At 38.2% G+C, this 16,302-nt stretch overlaps 1 protein-coding gene across 2 annotated transcripts in view; it reads right to left on the bottom strand.

Moving 5' to 3' along the window:
• TBC1D1 (TBC1 domain family member 1) overlaps positions 1–16,302 on the bottom strand; it is a 121,458-nt gene that overhangs the window by 34,328 nt on the left and 70,828 nt on the right. Inside the window, exons 9-14 of one of the 2 annotated variants that reach the window (XM_075148901.1) lie at positions 14,089–14,217; positions 11,886–11,972; positions 9,890–10,179; positions 8,022–8,150; positions 5,514–5,633; positions 4,232–4,371 (exon numbers count right to left, since the gene is read on the bottom strand). In XM_075148901.1, coding sequence (XP_075005002.1) covers positions 4,232–4,371; positions 5,514–5,633; positions 8,022–8,150; positions 9,890–10,179; positions 11,886–11,972; positions 14,089–14,217 — 895 coding nt within the window. The remainder of the gene's footprint in view (positions 1–4,231; positions 4,372–5,513; positions 5,634–8,021; positions 8,151–9,889; positions 10,180–11,885; positions 11,973–14,088; positions 14,218–16,302) is intronic. The other variant, XM_075148902.1, reaches the window with a different exon arrangement.

Here is a 16,302-nt window from a genome sequence, read left to right as displayed (position 1 = left end):
ATACTATACAGTTATTCTGGCTAAAGTTCCTTTTTTTCATCTGAATCTATTTTCTGAGTACTGCTAGGCAATACCAAGCATGTCATTCCTCTGAATTGCAATTTCTTTCATTGTTCAACATGTAACTCCACCCCACTGTCCACCTTAAAACGAATCATTCATTCTCCAACCTAAAACTGACACAGCTATTATAAAAATCTTGCTGTCTACTGCCAACACACCCCCCCCAGCAAGAAAGCTCACGACAAGCACCATCAATTTCCCACCATTTACTTCAGAAAACTATTCGCGCCCCCTTTAAATCTAGCACTTGACTTTACTCTGCTGGAAGTTTCTGACAATCTGCAAAACAGTTCTCCCACTATGACCAATTCTGAACAGTCAATATATGAAAACTGCAGTGAAAATAGTCCACTGCACAGAGATTTGTAGATGCTGAATAGAAGTATGCAAATCTCCTGCGGCACTGCAGTGCAAGGTGAAGTTTCATGATCACTCTGCACTGATCTAAGTGTGTCCTGCTCCTGAGGAGGGCAAGAGCACCCACCCTCAGCTTCCAGACTCATGGCCCTGCCTGCCTGCGCCTGCTCTAGTGCTTGTGTAATACTGTGAGTGGGACTAGAAAACTGATCCAACTGAAAACTAATCACCTTTTTTGAGTGAGCCCATACTTCAGCTGGTTTAAGATGATCACCAAGTTGTTCCTTTACATTTTTACCAGCAAAGACAGAGAACGAGGAAGTCCTAAACCATTTGCATGGCCACAGAATGTGGCTCTTGTTAGAGAGACTCTACAGAAGTATGAAGATCTGGCTGCAAGTAGGGTGAGCAGGTATAAAGGTAAAAATCAAAGAACTGAAGAAACACTTTTATTACTTAGAATGTTTAAGACAGTTAGTGGGAGAGCCAGAGTGAATTTTGTGTACTCATATATAGAAAACAGGCCAAAAAAAGCTTTAGAAAAAGAGATTAATGAAAGCCTTCTTTCAAAAGAAATATAGTATTGTAACAGATTAAAGTGTGATCCATTTTGTAAGTGATCCGTGCTCCTCTTTTTCCATCCTTCCACTTTGCAGGATACAACACTCATTCCACCCCCACAAACAAATAAAAAAGAAAAATATCAGAGAACAAGAGTCACACTGAGTGTGTCTCAAGGTGGCGGCGAGAGAAACGCTGTCCCCCAGTGCTCCACGCCACCCGCAGCAGCACAACCATTCCGTGGGAAGTGGCAAACAGCAGCAGACGAGGTTGTACTTTTGAACTGTAGTTTCCTACAATAGAACTAGCATAATTCAACCCTGCAAACCTCCAGCTACCAGCTGGAAAGCAGTAAAAATCTCTACAGATCATTTCACCTATGCACAAAATCCTTTCTAGACCTCCAGACTGGAGATCAGCCTCATCTTCAGGCTCACCAGAGATCACCTGGCTGTCCTGCCAGGCAGCAAATTGCATAATGCCTCTCCAATGTGCTTCGTCGTAAAGTTATGTACAGAAGCAGTGGAAAATAGCGGGGAAAGGAGAAAGTGGCAGCACCCACTAAGTAAAGGATCCAGAAGTGCAAGACAGTGGGACTCAAAGCGCTGTCAGCTTCATGCAGGAACTGAGGACACTAGACATCTCTCAAGTTCAGAATGTTGTAAGATTAAGCTCAAAATTTCTGCAAAAGCTATCCACCAGTTGTCTGGGGGTTTTTTAGTGTTTTTTTTTGTTTTGGGTTTTGGTTTTTTGTTTGTTTTTGTTTTGTTTTGTTTTTTAAAAAAACTTTTAGTAAATACACCTTCATATCCTGCTGTGTTAACCACACAGAGAGTGGCAATGAACATGATGCATCTTGAGATTCAGCTCACCGCTTGCCTATACAAATGGAATCACAAATGTCAGGACCTAGATCTTTTGTGTGTATAAAGCTTAAAGTTGTCTCTTTTTCTTGTGACATCTCAGACATGCATATTTACTGATTACAACCCAAAGAAGTTACAGCCACAGAGCAGTTTCATTTTGTTGACAGTGCCTGCCCACACGTGGTCAAAGCAATGCGTAGTTCAGGCATACTGGTGGATTTTATGTTTAATACAAAGTTTAGTAAAGCAGCCTATACTAAGCTTGAAAAATTTTATCATCTCTGACTCACAGAGGTCTCTTGGTTGGCTGACTTACTAACTTTTAAAAAATCCCTAGCCTTTTTTCTTACTGCTGTCCTGCAGAGTACCCCGGAGTGGTGTGTGGGCTATTGCACTTGAATGGAGAAACTGGTCCGTGGAGTCACAGCCTATAAAGGGAAACTCATGAATGTTCCCTTGTTTCCCTCTCTTAATACTACTTTTGCAGAACACGACAAAACATGTTATCTTTAAAACCTTCTTTGCCCTCTGTGCAATTTGGCTGAAATTGATCTTTTGGTGATACATCAGCTGTTTGCATAAATTCTGTTTCCAAAGGAAATCAGTCTAAAAAGAGCGAGAAAGACTTCTTTTTAAAAAAAAAAAAAAAAGTATAGGTAACTTATCAAATCAATAAATCCCACTGCATGTGCTGCTTCTCCTTGACAGAACGTGAAAGAAAGAGGAACGAGACGATGAATGATAGCTAGTTACATTTACTTTGGAACTACAGAGGTTACTAAGTTAACTGTGGTGGTGAGTCCAACATAAGATCATCTGTACAGCAGCTCTCTTAAAGGCTACAGAGACTGGATCATGAGTGAGTATCCTCTACTGCCAGAAGTGTTCCAGGAGATGCATGAAAATCCAAATGGAAAAACCCAATATTTGTTATAAATAAAAAAACCCCCTTAACTCTGAGTTTTCTCCCTCTGTTCATAAATTGAATATGTACATTGGAACAAAACCAGAAAAGAAAACAAGAATGAAGAAAAGGGCCAGATATTTTAAATTGCTCCTCCTATTAATAGCACTTCCTGTTTTCCATTTTGGCCACGCTTGTTTCTCCAACTATTCTGCTTATCCAGCTGTAGGTTGTTAAGATCGTATCTTGCAGCTATTATGCCTCAGAGGAAATGCTTAGATAGGCAATTTAGGGGTTTTTTTCCTATTTAATATGGGAAGGTTTTGTGGCTTTCAAAAACAATTAAGACTATTTCCAGTCACAAAAAAAAAAAAGCATCAAACCTGCAAAAACAGTAGCTTCACTGAACAGCTCCTTCATATGCCTTGAAGTATAGAAGAGCATCTCACGTGTGTTTACACAACATGCTCTTGAGATCACTTCGTTTTTGAAGTACACTGAATTTGAGAGGTATCTATGCCCATACACAGCTTACCCCATCATCAGTCAAATTACGTTGCAAGCAATGCATTAATGACAGAAGCACTTTTGTTACGTGCTATGTCCAGTTAATCAAGGTCTCTCTAAGATGCAAGAAAAACGTCTCAGTGACATTATGTTTTACTACATTTACTATAATTTACTGTTCCCTCCTGTTGCCTTATACTTTTTCTTATTTCTTATACAATGGCCCAAGAGATCAGCCAGAAGGTAGAGCTTGCAGAGCTCAAGCTGTGAAATTCAAACTTTAGTGAGCCAAAGACCATTATCTACAGACACAAGCTTCTCTGAGGTGTTCTTGGCCTCAGCATGTGCTGTACTATCTGGCTCACATAAAGTGAGATGCATAAAATGATGCACCTGCATGCTCACATGTAGTCATTTTTTTCTAGTCTGCGGTTCTTTAGCCCTACAGAATTTCATAAAAATATGAGAACAGGAGTTAACTATGGCTCAAGTGGCAAATGTCACAGACTGCAGCAGCACACATGAGGTTGAATTCAGTCTGGTATGAAGTACACACTGCAGAACTCAACTGAGGTCATAAAAGAAATTTAATTCCTTCTGCTAGGCCTGCATTTTTCTAGTCCATAGTTCTATACTCCAGCATGGAAAGATGAAATAGGGGCATCACCTTTTCTTCAGAGTAATACTTGGCGATACATTTTTTTCCCAGAACTCATTAAAATAGTACACAAAAAAATAATTTCTTCTCTGGTTAGTTAATGTGACACAATCGGAACCATGTTACATACGAAGCTGAAAAATAAAAACTCAGCAGCTGATGAGCTTGGCTTGACCAAAAAGTAGGTAGGAAACTGCAAAGACAGTACAAACAGAGCACTGGGCAAATACGTCTGCTCGGTAGACAAAATGATCCACACTTCACAGGCTACATCCACTAACAACGTTCACGGGAACAAATAAACACAGACTTTACCATCATATCGGCTGGGAGAATCACATGCTTTCTGAGGCGTTGCCACTCGCAGGAATATCTGTTGCCTCCATGAATGCCGTCGAGTCCGTACAGGGCTGTCCGCACCAATGGCCTGTTGGCTGTGTTTGGATTCGTAGTCGCTAAAATTGTGGAACACAGAATGGCTTGTGAGTAGGTTACCTGAATCTGCTAGTAACAGTGACACATCCTTCAGTGAATACCATAACACGAACCATCAACTAAGGAGTGCAGTCTGCTGTGCACATGCTGGGTCAAGCTCTTAGGGTTAGGCAGGTGAAGCTTCCTCTGCGGCAGCAGGCTTATACAAGGCTGCAAACGTAACTTAGGTTCACCAAAAGGGGCTGGCAGCTCTGTGCAATCTGCTTTCTCCAGCTTTAATTAATTTTCAGCTTTCTTTGCAGCAGTGTATTAAATACAATGCATTAAAGACACGTACACCATAATGTACCTTTACCATTCTGCTATTTAAATGCCATCCACAAAATCTAGCAATTATTCATAGGAGACACAAAGAACTGCTGATGCCTTTTATCAGCACACATCAAGGAGCTCTATAAACACCAACTAAACTGCCAACCTTCTGTGAACTGGGTATGTAATATATTCCTTCACAACACAGATTTGGAGCAAAACTTTTAACCTTTGTGTTCACAAGTCACCATCTGTGATATTACTCCTTTGATGTAATCCACAAACTACATACAGAGGTTTTTATTCAGAATATTAAATGAAATAGTGAACAGCAATGCTGTTTTGCTATTAAAAATCCCACTAATAACTTTAACCCGTTACATCTTTAAACTATTCATTACTTTATTCCAGCCATTGACTAAATGGTTGCATGAGTCTTTGTTGAAGTTGAAAGGGATAAATGAACTTCAAATAGCTCTGGCAGCAACTGTGAGGAGCATTTTACAGGCCATCCTCTCCTTCCAGTTTGAGGACACTGACATCGCTTAGGATGAACCGTGTATATTCTCTTAACCGAAAACTGCTATTACAGTGCGTCGGCAGGAATAATCACAGAAGTGCATAGATGGAAGTTGCATGACGATTACAACATCAAAATGGCTAAGTTCTGCAATCTTAACGGGAGAGGAGTCTGGGATAGCTCCTGCATGCAGATATCACATGCAGAATACATGCAAGTGAACTGTTGCACAAATCAGGTTTTGCAAGTGCAAGAAGCATTTGAAATATTTCAGACAAAGCAACCTTTGAAAACACAGTTTTACCTCCACGCTTTAAGAGAGAACCCTACCTTGTTGTGCTCCTAAAGTCAGAGGTGTTATTTTCATCTACAGGAGCCAGAAATTTTAAGAAATTTGGCACAGAAGAGGAAGAATGAAGCTTTTTCCTTAAGGCAGTACGGTAGGAGATGCTGAGAGTGCAGTTGGAAAAAGTATAGTTTAGAACAAAGACGTATAAATCCACAGAATAAAAATAACACATACTGCTAAGTTTCAAACAAAAAGCAGCTAAATCCTGAAGGCCTGAATATTAAGGAAACCAAAGTCAAAACTGAAACTGCTAACAAAGTGCTACTTTGAAATACATATTTGTTTGGGCAAACTAAAATGTTCCAATATAAATATATGTACTTCCAGTAAAGTTATTATTCTTTGCTATATCCCAAGATTTTTAGTGCGTGTTTCAAGTAAATTCCTTTAATCCAGTAAGAACTGATGCCAACTTTATCATTGCACATTTACTTAAATATCAGTTTCAATGATTGACTAAGTTTGGGAGAAAAGGTTAGGAAAAGCTGACACTGATAATCATTGTGCTGGCAAATGAAAAATAAGACTTTGGCAAAGAGTCTTTTACCATTTTGTAAGTCTTTTACCATTAATAGGGTTTTATTCAGACAAGCTTGGAACTTAAACTTGGAAGTTAAAAGCTGAGCCTTCTGACTGATCATTTAGGATTGTGGCTCTATTTATGCAACAGACAGGAGCACTAATCAAATTTCATCAACAGTCTTCTGGCCAACATAATTCTGCTCTTTTAAAATAACAAGCCCCCAACATACTCAGAAGAAGGTTAATAGAAGGAAGTGAGAACAACTCAGAAAAGTTTCTGCATGGAATGAAAACGTAGAAAATTACTTGGCTGATGATACTAGAAGACCTTTTCTCAGAGGAGTACACAAAAACACGTGAGTAGGAGAATTTACTCCTGAAAAGCTAAGTTTAAGAAAGAACTGCTTCTGATAAACCATAATGATATATCTAGTTGGCATTTAGCGCTCTCACCTGAAGATGTGAATGGGATGAGGGGATACTCTGGGATAATCACTAGTATGAAGGGAATTTGTTCTTTAGTAGCTGGTACTAAGCACGAAGAAGATAAGGCTGTAGCATGGTGTGCCCTGCAAACAGGTTTCACTTACAATTGCATTGTAAATTCATCACAATTACATGGCAATTTCACTTACAGAATACAATCAGCTTGGGCAGTTTGACTTTATTGATTTAAACTCATTAACCCATTTGATATCCGTACCAATTTCTGTTTTCAGTCTTGTCGCTTAGAGGTTCAATATGGTATATCCTTAATTGACAAGGAAAGGGAAGGAGAAATTGCTACTGTGCGTGCAAAATCATTACCAAATCTACTTGGAAAAATCTGTTTTTGAGAATTTAACCTTCAGGATTCAAGTAAGTCTTACTAAAATGAAGAGTAGAGAGGACACTGTAGACTCATATTTCCTCCCCTGACCTATACCATACTTCTGAAGCGAAGCTAAATTAAGAGAAATGCTAGTTAGTACTCAGCAAACACAACTGAAGGAACTGGTGAAACAAGGTTCTCAGTTGAGTATTTTCTCAGAAGAATCAGCATCTTGGGAAACAGGAAACCTTCACCCAAGGGAACAAAACCAAACAATAAACAGCAACAGCAATAAAAATTGCTTGCCAATGGCCAGTAACTGTTGACAGCGCTTCCAAGGACATTTGGTCTCATCAGCCTTTTGAGCTAAAATAAGCAGTTTTAGCTCAAGGGGTTAAGAAGGGGTTTCATGGTTAAGATTTTTAGGGAGCTACTTGTTTCAGGTTCTCAGGGAAATGATGGGTGAATGTCCTTTTCTCAATGTTCTCTATATGTATTTTTGTTCTAAGAAAGGAAGCACAGAAAAGTCTCATTTAATACTGCTCAAAGTATCCAAGACAAATACATGAGCTGGTGGGTTGGGGTTTTTTGTTTGTTTGTTTTTGGTTTTGGGGGGAGTGGGGTGTGAGGTTTTTTGTTTTGTTTGTGGTTTTCGGTTGTTTGTGGGGTTTTTTTGTATCGGCTCTCCACAGTCCTGTTATTTCTTGCCCCATTTAGTTAACTTAGTCAATTTGCCTTTAATGTCAGCCACAAAAGAATATTAATATGTTTCTGTGTTACCGTGAACAAAGCAGAACAGAACCGAATGATTCAGGAGGGACAGAGTGAGCTGGATCACAGGTTCTTGGCAACTTATCCCTCACACAATTTAAGCAGTGCTGCTGTCTGCTGCATAACAAGTTGCTTTGGAGCAACTGGCTCTAAAGAAAGTCATCTGTTCATGTGTCATGAAAGAATTTTACTTATTAAAACAAAAAAATTATGTAAGTAGCAGCTCTACATTCACTAGCGGAGCAGCTAGAGAGTTCCCTCTTCCATAAAAATCTACCACCTTTGGTCTATATGAAATTATTTTAATTCTTTACACTATAGAGCTTCATATTTATTACATGGTAAACCAAACCCTATCCCAAACTATGTACAGGTGCTAGCTCACCTCTTTTGTGCAAAATGCCCACTTTGTTCTCCACTTGAATTATGCCTTAGATATTTAAAAAAGTTGGGTGAAGAGGCCGAGGGATTAAGACGAGCTAGAGTCGGAGAACGCGCAAGTTGACCAGAAGAACTTTTAGGTTCGCCGACAGATGCGTTCAAACCGTATAGTGGGATTCCAACCAGTGCGATGGAGTTGAGGTAGCACAAAGAACAAAACACAGTAAGAGAGGAAAGAAGGGGGAGAGGGGGGAAAAAAAAAGTGAAATCCCTTCTCTAGTCTTTAAAAGGGACCTGGCATATACAAATGAGCCAATTCTTATGTTTTTCACAGTTAATGCAGTAACTGTAAGAGTCTGAGCATTTTAACCCAATCAGCAAACTCCCAAATACACACTTACACGCTTCAGCAAAGCATTTCAGTGTATGACTAAACTTAAACTCCTAAAAAACCGTCAATAACACACCCCTTTTCTCCCTCATACGTGCTTCCCCTTGGTTTCTATGATAAAGTCAGGCATATGATCAAGAGTTCTAATGGATGAGAAGTGAAATCCTACATGAAGAACTGAATTTATTTACACTTTGGAAATAATTTATGAATTGAGGTAAGCTGTTCAAAAACACTCATAAAACGCGCAAGACTTCTTAAAAGTCTATCATTCCAGTGATTTTTGAGAACTTTAAGTATACTTTTCTTCTAAGCTTTCCACTTCCCCCGGTTCTGTACGTTTGCCATGAAAGGGAAGAACAGTGATTTCTTTTTGGTTTGAGTTATGTGAAGCAGCAGGCACACGCAGGTCTTACTAAAAATTACATAAACAAACCCAAATAGAAATAACCAAGGAAATGAAAAATATACTTAATTTCTAGCTGCGTTCCTATAGTAAGACAGGAACTGATTGAACAAGCAGCTACAAGCATCAGGCAACTCTCATGAAGATAACAACACAAGTCCTAAACTGCACTACAAAAACATTCTAGTATTTTAGAATTAAAAAGGTTCAAAGAAGGGACAAAAAGGCAACCCAGGTTATGTTTCCCTTCAAATACTATAATTCTCTTTTTTTCCACTGTCATCACCTATTTCAGGCATGTTCGTTTACTGCCCTGCCTCCTGCAGGGAAAAATGAGCTGGAACACATACAGATTTCCTACTGCCTAACTTGTGTAAACGAGCAGTTTTGGCAGTAAAACAGAAGCCCACAGACAGAAATGTTTCCATAGTAATTGGAAAAAGTCAGATAGAGGGAGGGAAAAAAACGGCCATAAAGTTAAGAGGAGACTGTAGCGATGTAGAGGCAGGCTTTTGAAGGAGGACAGCTTGAAGAATATTAGCATGAAGGCAAGCAGTAGCTTGTTTTTGCAAGTAAAATCTACATAGGCTCATTGAAAAGCTCGACAGGAGCCTCACCTCTATCAATGATTAGGCAATTTATGTTAGTTTTTTTTAAAGTCACACATTAATTCACAAACTAGCAAGGTTTTCAGCATCACAAATGCTAGCGGATTTTTCTCTATAAATAGACAACAAGAAGTAGATTTATTTATACTGCTGGCAGATCAAAACAACAAAAATTACTGAATATTGCTTGCAAAAATATAATCAAAACCTTTGGGAGCAATCCTACGTTGTGCTTACACTCAGTTTTGTGACATATACCATGGAACTACATATCTCATGTTTTCTCTGACCTGTGGAGCACACAGGGCTAAAAGTGTTTTTAAACAGGATACCTACAAGCCTCCAAAGAGTGACACACTGCTGTGATACATTTCTTATCCATTAAGAGAACATACCTGGTACGCAATTATCATCCCCAAATATGCCCTCAACAAATGAAATCATAGCCTGCTTTTAATAAGTCTTACTTTCTTTTGTGAGGAGTCTCTGTGCTCACTGAGTGATACCTCATAAGTTTCCTCTGGGGAACAGACGGTGATGTTTCAACAGGTACCAGAGATTCTTGGCTTTCTGTTGGCAAATGACTCAGTGTGTTTGCTCGCCTCCGAAAGCTTTGCTGAGGTAACGTAACAGACTGCTCAATAGGAGACTCATCTGCGTCGCTGAAGAGATCACCCACTGATCCACTGGTCTCGACAGCATTTTCTGTAGGAAGCATAGGAAGTCTGTCTCTGTCCTTTTCACACAATGGTGGTTCCTAGCAGTGCGAAAAATAAGGTTATCAATACGTGGGTTTAAAAACAGTCTTTGAGGTTGCAGTTCCATGTCATTATTCCCATCCCACAGAGACCTGCTTCAAACTTGCATATTTTTATCATGATAGCTCAAAGAAAGAATCTTTGATGTCTTCATTATTAATCATTTAGGTCAACAAATCACAGTCTCCATTTTACAGAGAAAAAGTAATTTTGAGAGTAATTGTATTTTACAGTATGTTGAGTACAAGTCAGAAGAAATGGAGTCAGAACAGAACAGATGGGTCAGGTTTGGGTAACAGTGACAGCAATGAAAAGGGTGGCATTCAGAGTACTGTATATTTAGCACCTCATCTAACGATATAATATTCCTCTTGTCTACCTGAAGATCACACAAAGGACTTTAATCCTATGACTAGATGCCTGTTTCAGTCCAAAACCATGCATTTTTCTTCATTCCCCACCTCATGTGTTTCCTGCAGAGTTGGCCGTTCTTTCAAAAACATAATCAGAAAGAGCAGACTCTTGATTACCTGAAGTCAGGAGTCTGTAGGTGACTAGGCACTAGAGCAGAATCAATAGCTGTATCCAAGTCCGCAGAGTGCTAGGCTGCCTCCAGGGAAGAAGACTGGCTTCTTCTATGCTGTTTGTTTATATTGTTTTATTCAGACTAAAAGCTTTCTAACCACGCAAAGGGGGGAAATTACTTCACTTCTTGTTTTAGTATTATGTTTCTTATGAACGCAATCCTGCATTCACGGTATGTACTTTCAGAGCTGAAACCAACCAGATTAGGGTCAGCAGCATGGTAATTATTGCATTTGTTTTGCTGCACATTGTTGCAAGATTCAGATGATGTTATATAACATTTTATTTCACAAAGACTCACACAATAAGATACATACATACAAAATATATGTTTATATACAGTACAAGGCATTTCTAATTCAAATGGAGCCCCAATTGCACTGTTCTTTTTCATAGCATGGGGGAACAGAATGAAAGGCCTGAAAGCAACTGGAAACTTCTGGAGAACAGAAGCACAGATTTACCCTGAGTCCCATCTTGTCAAAAAGTATGGAAATCTCGAGTGAAACTCTACAGATAACAGCATTGTCATTGACAATCACCATTGTATTGACATGTGACTGCTATTTCTTAGCCTGAATCTCCATTACCAGAGTAAACACTTTGTTCAAGTTGTCCCTCATAGGACTCTCACGCATTCTAACATGTTACATATATGAAAAATGATTTGGGTAACCAACTTGCAAATTCTAAAAAACTTAACTATTGCTTCAAGCTGGCAAAAGAAAAAAAAAAGAAAGGCAGTGGCTGCTCCAAGAGGCTGCCTGCAATGAATGGAGCGCCGTCATTCTCAGAGGCATATGGCACAGGAATAAAGACACTGCTGGATCAGCAAGTGGCAGCAGGACTCTTACAGGTAGGAAGAAAAGGACATACCTACTCCCCCCCTACCCCATGATACTGTTTTTATCATACTGTTTGGCTGTTCTGAGGTTTATTTCTTTTCACACAGTATCAGTTAGCCTGTCTACTCCCAAAAAATAATTAAAACAAAATGCAAGATATTAGAACAGAACAGTTATATGAGCAATTGGTAACGGCATTTCACATCTGACTAGTTGTTTCAGGGAATATTATCTGAAGTTTCTAAATATGTACATTCACCCCAGGCTTTACTTACTTTACTTGTGCTGCTTAAGGTACTGGACATGGAGCTGTCCAAATCCACCGCACCAGAACTGTCCAGCGGACCTCTGGCTTTACTGCCCTGTAGAGATAAAGCACACCAGCAGTTAAGATTATAATATATCGGGCATACCAAAAAGAGATTTGTGTACCATAGTCAGAATCTGTAATTTTCAAAGATAGCATCAAATTTAATTTCCTGAAATGCCTAAGAACAGCCTTTGCCCCTGTAAAAAACAGAGGCTTCTTTCAGGACAGTCACTGACATTTTAAAGGATCCTGTGGAATTAAGGAATTCTGATGGGCAATGATGTGCTTTCCATGATATGTACATAATCACATACTGCACACATGTACTATAACTACTGTTAAAAGTACCTTCTGTGTTCCAAGCAGGAAATTTTCACTTCTTACCAAGATACCAAGAAATGAAAAGGCTGTCTATTACAAAGGACTTAAAACCATATAAATTTAATACACAGCAAAACATAATTTCTGGTATTATCATTTCAATGCCTACAAATCAGAAAGCATAAATATTTTTGTATAATCTGTTCAAGAATATTTTTGTATAATTTGTTTGACTAATGTTTTTATGTAACCAAGAGAAATATCAAGAAACCTACTGATGGATTCTTATGTGCTATGGAACTATGGAACTTGTATCTTCCTAACCTTAAATGGTATCATTTTTTATGTTCTGAAGTTAAGGCTTATGTTCTCTGTGAACTGTTATTCCAGGTAAAATAGAAAATGTTATCGTTATTCATAATAGTGACTATTCTCTCCTTGAAGGTCAGAATAAATGTTTTGCCTCAGATCTGATCAAAATCAAGAATTCTCATCAAAACAGCCATGACAGTGAAAATGCAACCAATATATAGCTGTGCTTACATGAAGAGACCTTATGCCAGTCAGGACAAACTGGCAAAAATTAGAACAGTAACTACTGTAGTTAGTGTAACAATGCTAACATTATGTTTTACATCCTAAACACATCCACAGCAGGATTTTATGGGGGTGAATTCCAGAAATGCTGGCTGGGAAGTAATGAAGGGAGATTAAACTAAAAATCCTCTCTGTATGCATAATTATAACAGGGAGAACATGCTATTGCCATCATTTGTTTCATGGAAACAGGTTAAATACAATGTCTGAAATAAGCTTTGAAAGCCTAGTTTTGTCACTACAAGTTGCATGTCTATGAGCCAATAAACTGTACTAGATCTTGCTTCAATTTAACTGTTTGCTGATGAGAAATGAGAATGCCCGGTTTTTGTTCCTTAATATTTGTTGTTTGGCATTCTGTCACAACTCTTTTTTTTTTTTTAAAGAGGGAGAAGGTCTGATTTTTTTAATCCTTTGTCAAGCAGAAGTCTGTCCAAGTCTCCTATTATCTTCCTCAGACTTTTTCCATGAGGAGCAAAACAAATAATATTTGAATGAGCAGACACTCTGTAGGTTTAAGTAGTGCTTAAACTTGACATCTGATTTGTTTTCTTAACCGCTACTGTATACTTTCAGCAGATATTTTCAGCGATCTGTTCATGATAAACATTTTCCCAACATGTTTTCTTGGGGATCACTATTACATAGGAGCTCAAGTTTTTCCCACTAATAGGTATTGCCAGACACTGTTTACAAAGAATTTTACCTGACACGATATTGCATAAATGCCTTCATATTCTTAGTGCCTTCTGAAGTTCTTTACACTCCCCACCTCCAAATAATCTTTAGTCTTTAAAAGTTCAGATGCCCCATTATTCATCAGTTCTGTGTCACTAGTAAATACTGTCTCATTAGGAATGCTTCATCAGTTCCCTAATAATTTCCTTCTACATAAAGAGAAGTGAACAATTATAATTACTTTTTTAATTTTCCAAATCCAAAAGAGAAATAAAACAATGGTTGCTTTTTGTAAGTTCTCATGCTCAACTTCATATTGATTTTTGAAATGTCTATATACACTATTTCTTATCCAGCAATTAGTTCACTTCTTCCAGGACTTGGTATTCTCTCTACCAAAGCCCTGCTTTGTTTTGTCTCCTTCTAACACGTACACTTAAATATTTTTGTCACTGTGCCTTTAATAACCACTTGGCTACAACCTGGAAGGATAACAAATATGACTTTTCTATCATTCAAATAAATAAAACAATGAAATTATGTTCAGAGGCAATAAACATCAAGATACTTACACGTGATAAAATACTTTCAAATGATTCTGTTAGAGATCTTTTTGCTTTGTTCTTTAACATATCTAATCTGAATCTCGGAGCACTGCTGGGCACCTCATTTACAGCATTCTCAGCAGGGGGTTGTGAAGTCTGCAAGTGTTTAAAAACATAAATGTGAAATACTCAACAGCATGGAGCAGAATCTCAGTGAACAGTCTGAAGACTTCTGTAACCTGAATCAATACTTTCTCCTGGTGTCCTTGGCTTTTCATGCCTTTTTCTCTACTGATACTTATATTGAAGTATAACAAACTATCCTAACATAAGACCAGGAAATCTATTAAAGGAAATGTGTTGAGTGTAGTAGCATGCTTCAGAAGAATTGCCATTTTGACAGGGATTTATGACTGTGTTGACAAATTTTCTTTAATGCCAAAGTACATTTGTACAAATTCTAAATGTTTAAGAGTAACAGATTAGAGATTTCTGATGGATTTACTTTTCTTCAGCAAAGAAATTCATCAAAATTGATGAAGCTCATAATTAACAAGAACTCTCAAGTGTCTCCATTATATTAAAATGGGGCTTTCTAAGGGCCAGGAAGATACATAACCATCTAACTCTTCTATATATTTCACCAGTAGAAACACTTCCACCTTAAAGCTAACAGTCTATTGAGAATTTTGCTTTTTAAATAAATATTTTAGCCCATTTTTAGTGCTTGCAAAGACTAGTGTAATGAATACAAAAATGACACTATGGTGCAAATATTACCATTCAAATCTAACACGTGCAGTAGAAACCACAGCACCGTTTTCAGTGTTATTTTTGGGGGTTCACCTTGAGGCTGCCAGGCACCGTAGCCCTCTCTACCTTGCCATAATTTCAGAGAAATTTGAATGCTTGATCTATGAAACTATTAGTACGTGGGCAGCTGAACAGCACATCATCATCATCACCAAATAGTCCTGCCTAGTTATAATTTTAAAGCATCCTATTTCCAGTATGACAAAGTTACAGGCTTCTGTATTTTCTTTTTACCTTCACTCATCTTATCCTCAAGGGGCAAATCAGACGCTGCCTGCTATTATGTTCTGATGAAAAGACACTTATTTTGAAGGTCATTTTTGTTAAATAAGATCCATGTACTAGTATCACATTTCATTTTTTTCCTCCCCTGATTTAAATATTAAAAAAAATTGCGATGAAAAGCACGAAAGTGAATACCTATGCAGAAAAGAAGGGAACAGGGACATCAGGATGTCATGGGTTAATGATTGCCGAGACAAATAACACTGCCAGAGTACACGTTCAAAGGTATCTGCTATTACACAGCTCTGGAGATAAATTATCAGAGTAAATATAAAATGTTATGCTAAGACAAACGATGGACTGAGGGCAAGTCAACTCTGTTCTTAGAGCACTGGCATCTTTGCAAGTGTCAGATTAACCAATTTTGGTTCCAGGAACTGAGCAAAGAGACTGCAGCAGGCCTTAGGAATTTTCAAATGACATTGAAGACATATTAAGATATTACTTTGCTTCGTATATCTCTATTGCCAAGCCATTCGTGACTGACAACTATTTGATAATCAGCTGGCATTAGACCAAATAAAAATATTTCAGGTATGATGATAGAGGAACTCAGGCAATGTTTCTCCCTGTCATGCCATAACTACAATGTTTTTTTCTTAAAAACGTATTTCTGGAGAGATGCCCAAGACAAGAAATCAGAGAACAAAATATGCAAAGTTTTCTTCCTGCTTTCTCAGGGAGGTCAATAATTAGCCAGTAAGCCATAAAAGGGGAAGCGATTAACAAAGTGAACAAATAGTAAATGAAGGCTTGCTGCTATCTCCCCAATTTCTTCAGGGGTCTAATTATTCTCCATATATTCGTTTGCTAGTTTACATCACAAATGGCCAACAGCAGTCATCACAATTACTGGCCAGCAGTGGTGGGACAAGATTTTTAAAAGGGTCAAATAATTGGAACTGAAAGTTTCCAGAGAATGGGTGCTGATCCTCTTTTAAATACAGACCTCCTCAGGTGGAGGTCTCAAGTTAGTTAGTCACAAATCAAGGCATTCAAAATCATTAATCCCTTTTGAAAAAATCTTAACAGCGCTGTATAAATAGCCAGTTAAACAGCACTGATGCAACCTGATACAGAATGAAAGGTAGCTCAACTCTTTGGAAATGGATGACAGTCTCTGCTGCTGTTTCTGCAGCAATC

The sequence above is a fragment of the Calonectris borealis genome, chromosome 4 (genome assembly GCF_964195595.1).
Source record: "Calonectris borealis chromosome 4, bCalBor7.hap1.2, whole genome shotgun sequence".
In the NCBI taxonomy this organism is placed as follows: Eukaryota; Metazoa; Chordata; class Aves; order Procellariiformes; family Procellariidae; genus Calonectris; species Calonectris borealis.
Note: the sequence above shows the minus strand (reverse complement) of the source record. Positions and strands in the feature narration are given on the sequence as shown.